This window comes from Lutjanus erythropterus, unplaced genomic scaffold, assembly GCF_056507025.1.
Source record: "Lutjanus erythropterus isolate fLutEry1 unplaced genomic scaffold, fLutEry1.hap2 Scaffold_168, whole genome shotgun sequence".
NCBI classification, from domain to species: domain Eukaryota; kingdom Metazoa; phylum Chordata; class Actinopteri; order Lutjaniformes; family Lutjanidae; genus Lutjanus; species Lutjanus erythropterus.
The window spans coordinates 46,419-54,225 of NW_028146645.1; the positions used below are offsets into that span (position 1 = coordinate 46,419).

The 7,807-nt window shown below is 45.2% G+C and overlaps 1 protein-coding gene across 1 annotated transcript; it reads right to left on the reverse strand.

The window, feature by feature from the left end:
* Positions 1–400: 400 nt before the first annotated feature.
* LOC146304140 (uncharacterized) lies at positions 401–3,139 on the reverse strand. Its single transcript, XM_084714243.1, has one exon. The coding sequence runs from the start codon at positions 3,137–3,139 to the stop codon at positions 401–403; it is 2,739 nt and encodes a 912-aa protein (XP_084570369.1).
* Between the last annotated feature and the right edge of the window lie 4,668 nt (positions 3,140–7,807).

The window sequence follows — 7,807 nt, forward strand, 5'->3', positions numbered from 1 at the left end:
CTGAATGACGGACTCTTTGGTCTGGTTTCAGTGGACATACGGACTGTTCAGATAGACTCTATTGGTACAGCCTACTCTTGTTTGGTAAGGCAAGAGTTACCTGTACCAATAGAGCACATCTGGACAGTCCCTATGTCCACTGAAGCACACAAGCCTCCACGCCACGTCAAGGCAGAGTCCATGTGGAGGGATTTTTTTTTGTTTTTAAGGTTTATTTATTTATTTTTTTTTAGTTTTTTTTTTTTTTGTGCGTTTGCGAAGAACTATGACTTTTAAAATTTTTTGGTGCTTTAGAACTGCACAACATAACAATAAAACAGTTTAAAACAGTTAAATAACAAAGACAGCTCACTGCTGCTTACTTTACAAGAAAATTTTCTTGTACTTGTGTCTTAATCAGTTACTTTTCTGATCTTAGACGCTTCACCTTGTTGCAAAAGGCTTTGTAGCTCCGAATGGGGCACTTGTGCTCAATGCACTTGGCTGAGTACTCGTTGGACACTTCTATCACTTTCATTTTTCTGTCCATGTTGATAAAGGACAGTTCCTGCTCTGTCCATTGCCTGGAGGAGTATGCAGGGAGATACATGGACTTTGACCTCTCAATAGGTCGGATGTCGTCCTGGAACTCAACTTCCTGCACATCTTCCTCTGGAACAAGTTCCTCCCGTGGCTCTTCTTGTGGCGTGTGAGGTTTGAGGAGAGGCTTCTGCTGTGGGACGATGCGATATGGTATATCCTCGTGAAGCTTCCAGACAAGGACATTGTAGATCTTTGGAAGCGTGAACTTCGACAGGATCTGGAGCTTCTGGAGGTCTGCCTGTGTGTAGGCAGGGCTCATGTCCTTGATCAGGTCCCTCAGGTGATTATAATCGACATAATCACCGTTCATTACCATTCCCACAGAGCTGGCAAACGTGAGGATCATCAGAGTGGTGTTTGGGTGGTACTTCAGGCCAGGTGGGAGACGGGTAAGGACCTTTTCGATCCAAGGCATGCCATGCTCACGGTACTTCTCCAAGTTCCGGGAGTATGTCAGGGACCGTCTCTCTACCTCCACGCACACTTTGAGCGTCATGCTGGCGACTACAGAGAGAGCGAAGGGTTGGCAGTCACTTCGGTGGACTTGGACGTAGTCCCTGAAGTTCCACCACACCCTTTTTGTACCGCGGACGTCCCTGAACTTAAACGCAGGGAAGAAGTTCAGCTTGAGTTCGGGAAAGCCTTGCAAAAGACACTCTTTCACGTCCTTGCCAGACTTTGACACGAGGGACCTAGCTCTGGCAAAGGTGTTCGGGATGGGGAAGCAGTCCTTTACAGCCAGGTCCTCACACAGTGTATCGAGCGGCCAGGCACCTACCAGCTTCCCAGGTGGGTGTCTCGATTTCAACTCGGCCATTGGGATGTCACTGTTCCGCTTGAACATGTCACAGAGGAGAACAGTGACAAGTGCAGCACCTGTGACCGATGGTGCTGCTTCCAGGGTCTGACAGAGGGGGAAGAGCCTTTCAATGCGGGACTTTTGGAGCTCATCTCTTGTCCAGTGATGTAGGGGGGGTGATACCTCCTCCGAGCTGGCACTTGAGAAGGGTGCGAGGCCCAGGAACCCTCTCTGTTTACTGACACTTTTGTCACTGACAGTGCTGGTTCCCAGAGAGACGCTAAGTTGGAAGTCGAGCGGGGAGAGGGGACGGCCATAGATTATCTCTTCCAGTGCCAGCTCATACTGGAAGGTCTTCCAGGAGGCGTCAAAGCGTGCAACACCGATGTTGGCACTGTAAACCTTTGCCAGGTCTTCAACAAGGAACTCCAGGACGTCGCAGATGAGAGACAGCACACCAACACCTGACTTATCCTTGAAGGGGACAAGGATGGGGTGTTCGTTGATGAGCTTGGTAAGTTCATCAACTTTGAAGTGCTCAGAGGGGTTCAAGTTACACATTACCTGGCCCTCGAAGCGCATGACTTGTTCTATGCGGCACTGGAGCTGGCCGGTCATCCGCTCACGCAGGTCACGCATGTGACGGATGTAGCTTCCTGCTCGGGACAGGAGGGACGTGTGGTACTTGGGGTGGGAGAGGCCACAGGTTACAATTGCACCACTTACTGGATGCTTGAACGGCATCTGTACATGGGCATGCGGCGAGTCTGCATAAAGTTGGACAAACATGAGCTTGCCGTACGGTGCCAGACAGTCCAGCAGCTCATGTCTCACGTCCATCTTGGCATTATCCAGGTTGCTCTGGAAATTCACTGTCTCGTGCATTCCCAGAGCTGTGAAAAGGGTGCCCTTGAAGCCAACAAGTTCCTCCAGCCCACTTCTGGAGAACAAAATGTTCATTTCAGGGTTCTTGGGCACTATGTTACACGCGAAGTGTACGGAGACGGATCTTATGTAGGTGGGGTCGACGACATCAGTTATGTCCAGTTCCTCAACATCTTTCTGACCAAACTGGTTTAGAAAGAGGACAACCTGGAGGAAATGACACGCGTTGGACTTCTCAATGGCCTGGTCGATGAGAGACATGATGAACTGGGCGTCTCTCCTCAAAATGTGGAACCGTGCAGTCTCAATGGTACTCTGCTTTTTGATTGTGGGGCGGCACTTATCCTGCGCAGGAAGCTGACAGAGCAACTCGCCGAAATTGTTCCCCACATCATTAAGAAGCTCTGTAGCCATCACAGCGTAGAGATCTTTACGTAGGAGCCTGGTGTCAGGTCTCTTCTGGCTGGCTGGCATGGCAATCATTAAAAGGTGGTACCCACCATCAACATACCCAAGTGTGTGACCAAGGCAATTACGGAGGGCAAGAAGGCCGTCGTGGCTGTACCTGCCAAGGTCAACATGTTTTTTGATGAAGTGGTAATGGGGGGATAGGGTCTGGGTGGTGAACCGGGGTAAAAGGAGATAGTGCAGACCCATTTGGAGGGCCGTGAGTCGATGGAATTCAAATACAATAGCATCTATATCGTACTTGAAGTCCAAAACTGAAGCAGGAGACTGCACTGTGGTAGAGTGAATGGCAACATTCACCTTGCCGTGCAGAAATTCCTCTATGTCGAGGAATTCACCTGCAGCACTCAAAAGACTGACAGTGTTATCGACCCCAACATCCTCAAAACTACTTGCTGATGCCATTTCTATCTTTCCCAAACTGATCTCAATCCAAAAACAACCCAAAAACTCCAACCAACAACTCTAAAGTGAAACCACATACGTTTTGGTACTTATCCGACTTACCTATCAACCTCTATCAAGGTGCCGAAAAAATTTTTTTCAATATGCATATCATCGCGACCGGGAGGTCGTCAGGATTCCAGAAATGTATGTTTTATGAAGATCGGATGTTCCTGAGCGGAGTTATTGAGGAAAACCTGTAGTTTTTGATACCCATGATGCTTTGCGATAAAAAAGTGGGCGTGTTGGTTTACATTTCTTCAAATAACTTTTGTTCTGAACGTGCTAGAGACTTGGAACCAAGTGCTACCCCCCCCCATTATCGAGGGCGGGCTTTCCAATGGTACCACTTCCGACGCGGTGCGACGTAAGGAAGTGCGCAAAAATTGCGAATTTTTTTTTTTTTTGCTGTATCTCGGGAACGGAAGGTCGTAGAGACACGGGACCAAGACTGGCGTGTTCAGCGTGGTCGAATTAGTATAGACGCCACCCACTGGCGAGTCTGTAGAATGCACGGTTCCCGAGTTATAGCGAAAAAGGCTTATTAATTAGCTTTTTTCATGCTAGCACCGTTTTAAGTTAATAACTCGGGAACGGTGGGTGCTAGAGACGCGGTTCTGGCCCCGTTGAGATCAGGAGGAAGGCCTCTACCCATCTCTATAATATGGGCAAGTTTCCAGGTGTAATAAAAAATTTTCCACTAGGTGGCGCTATCGAGCCCAAAGTATAGGGGTGGGTTTGGGAGGTCAGTCTGATGCTGGGGATACCTGTACCAGCTCTCTGGGATGTTTCTGGCCCGAGTTATGAACTTAAAACGGAGCTGATTTAATCGCCTACATCTTAAGTTCATAACTCGGGAACGTTTGGAGGTAGGGACTTCAGATTTTTTCTGGGGGCGTTTGGGGGCGGGCCGCACCCGCCTGTAATGGGTCCGACGTCATTTGACGACTTTTGTGAAACAACTTCTCAACGGTGAGTGCTACAGACACAGGGGTGGTAGCATTGGATTCAGAAGGTCCACAAATGGGGGGGTAGGTGAAGGACCCATGTCTCTATCTCACATGTTGTGCAACAACTTCTCAACGGTGAGTGCTACAGACACAGGGGTGGTACCGTTGGATTCAGAAGGTCCACAAATGGGGGGGTAGGTGAAGGACCCATGTCTCTATCTCGTTGGACTTAGGAGTTATGGGTGGTCCAATTTCTTGTGACACTTAGTGAAATTTTCACTCCTCCCATTGACTTATATGGGAAAAGGTTTTCGGTCCATTACTCGGGAACCGTACGTGATAGAGACTCGGGAGTGTGTGGCATCCCACATAATTCGGGCACGCTGAACACGCCGGTCTTAGTCTCGTGTCTCTACAACCTTCCATTCCCGAGATACAGTCAAAATAACTTTTTTTTGACAAGTTACGCCCACTTCCCGACGTCGTACGGTGATGTGACAGGTACCATTGGAAAACCCGTACCCAATAATGGGGGGGTAGGAGTTGGTTCCAAGTCTCTAACCCTTATGGATCAAAAGTTATTTCAAGAAATGTAAATGGATACGCCCACTGCTCAACTGCAATGCATTGTGGGTCTAAAAAAAAAACTGGTTTTTTCCTTAATAACTCGGCTCAGGAACGTCGGATCTTCATAAGAAATACATTTTTGGATTCCTGGTGACCGGCCGGACACGGTGACATACATGTCTCGAATTTCTTTTGGGCACCTCCTTTAACGTCCCCGTGCCCATAGCAGGGCATAAATACCAAATTACATCAGTGGACTACCTGATGTTTACCACACAGATTAGAAGTCAGTAAAAGCCAGACCAGCTGTTACCACACGGATTAAAAGTCAGTAAAAGCCAGATCAGCTGTTCTTTTCATGTAATGCATTAACCTGTATTGCCATTTAACTATTTTTAAAAAATATAAGATTAATGCATGCGAACCTAAGGGAAGCAGCAATTTGCTAGAAAATGAATGACATTATGATCACATAAGGTAAAATTTAATACACAATTATGTTTGATCATAAGCCAAAATGTTCAAAGTGGGAGGAGGCTCTTAGAGCCTCCTAAACAGTATATAACAAGGTGTTTAACACCTCTTTCTTAAGTCTAAAGCTGGGTTTGACTCAAGCTTGTTGATTTTTCTACCTAGAGAAATCAATAAACTTTGTGTGGCAGACTTTGTTGCTCTTGCAGTGATTTTTCCAGACTTTGCCTGATTCTTCTTTTTATTGGTTTTGAACTCTGAAAATATACAAGTGATAACAGTGGTTTTTTATTAAGGTTTTTAGTGTGTTGTGGCTCTAAGCCCAGACCTTACTGGACTATTTTTCTGAGCTTTTTTGTCACAACAGCTCCTCCAGGCTGCCTCCCCCTCCACACAACCTGTGTGTGACTGAGGGAGATGATGTGATTTTGATTTTGACACCTGAGGAAAAGGGAGACATGGCACAAACAGGGGTGGATGTAATCCCGCCGACTCCACCCAGGGCTGTGGAGAGAGAGAGAGAGTGTAAACTCCACATCTGTCAAAACTCACCAATTAAAAACAGCCTTCCAAACCCACCTTGCTCTGCGTCCAAAGCCCGCCCCAGAATAATCTGAAACACGCAGGCCAGCTACATGCAGGCCCACCAGACATCCAAACACAGACAAAAAACTACAGGATTGGAGTCTAAACATACACAAATGGGTGATTATGGGAGATTCAAATCTGGCAAAACTCCCACCATGCAGCAGTGATGAACTGCAAATAGACAGCTATCCAAGGGCCACACTCGGCCACGCTGCGGCCCTCATAAACAAAGCCAGTGTTTCCACCAGAGTGGAAAAAATAATCCTGGCTTTCGGTTTGAATAACCGCAGCCAGAAAACGAGGAAAACCTCGGTTGAGCAACTCCTGGCTGTTGCTAAGGCAGCAGACAGGAGATTCCCAGAGGCTGAAATCTGGATGCCTCTCATCAATTACTCCAGACACCTGCCTCTGAAAGAACAGAGCAACCTGATTCATCTGAACCACCACATAAAAAAAAAACTTCCTACACATTCCTGAGCTCCCAATAAAATCATTCACTACCCTGAATGATCATGTCCATTGGACAAAGGGTACTGCTCGCAAATTACTGAAACACTGGGTATCTCATGTAAAATACACATCCCCGGAAGCCTGCTAGTTCAGGAGGGGTCAAACAATGTGATGGTTTTAGCCACAAAATTCAAATTGACTGCCTCACTGCTTTCTCTACTGAATAGAGGATTAACTTTCATCCCTACTAAAGGCAGTAATAAAAACATTATTGAACAGAGCAGATATGACATACAGCAATATCACAGGCGAATTAAACTGGCAGTGTATTTCAGGGACAAAAAAGATGTAGAGCCTCAGCCATTCACTCCTAAATCTGACTGGTCTCCATCTTTGGCCAAATTGCCACCAGAGGTCATGACCCTTATCAAAACTGATTTACAGCAATTTGATGACAATTTTCAGATATGCAGAATCAGGCCCAACCTCACTGGCGGAGAGGTTGAGGCCTTAAAGCAATTAAAAAAATAATAAAAACATTATTATAAAACCAGCTGATAAGGGCAGCTCTGTTGTCATCTTAGACAGAGACCAGTACTTATGGGAAGGAAATAGACAGCTGAGTAATAAAAATTACTATACTCCATTACAAAAACCAATTTATCCAGAAACAGCCCAATTGGTAAAACAAATCACCAATAAATTAGTGGAGAAAAAATGTATAAATAAAAAACAACAAAAATATTTAATGGGAAATCCTGGACCCAGAGCCAGAATCTTTTATCTGCTACCTAAAATCCACAAGGATCCAAGAAAATGGAGCATCCCACATGAAATTCCCCCAGGCAGACCCATTGTGTCTGATTGTGACAGTGAAACATATTATACGGCTGAATATATTGACTATTTCATCAATCCCCTGTCGAATAGACACCCCAGTTATATAAAGGACACTTATGATTTTGTGGACAAAGTGAAAAAACTACACATTCCTCCTGATTCTCTCCTATTTACAATGGATATTGATAGTTTATATACAAATATCGACATTAGTGAAGGCATACAAGCCATAAAAAATATATTTCATAAATATCCTGACAAAAAGAGGCCTGAAAAAGAATTACTGCAATTATTAGAGCTGAATCTGAGGAGGAATCATTTTGAATTTGATGGTAAATTTTACCTACAAATTAAAGGGACGGCCATGGGAAAGAAATTTGCACCAGCCTATGCCAATATTTTTATGGCTGAGTGGGAAGAGTCTGCTTTGGCCTCTTGCAGGAAAAAACCACTACATTATTTCAGATTTTTGGATGATATATGGGGTGTCTGGTCCCACTCACGAGAGGATTTTGATGAATTCCTGCACACCTTAAACAATCATAATCAGTCAATAAAAATTGAAATCGTGTATAAATCCCACCAGTGTTGATTTTTTGGATACCACCACATATAAGGGTGAACAATTTGGAAAAACTAATAAATTAGATATTAAAGTATTTTTTAAGGAGACAGACACACATGCTCTACTCCACAAAACTAGCCACCACCCAAAACACACTTATGCAGGACTGCTGAAATCTCAGCTGCTGAGATTTCACAG

Coding starts and splice junctions, on each gene's coding strand:
- LOC146304140 (XM_084714243.1), bottom strand. CDS start 3,139: ATGGCATCAGCAAGTAGTTTTGAGGATGTTGGGGTCGATAACACTGTC.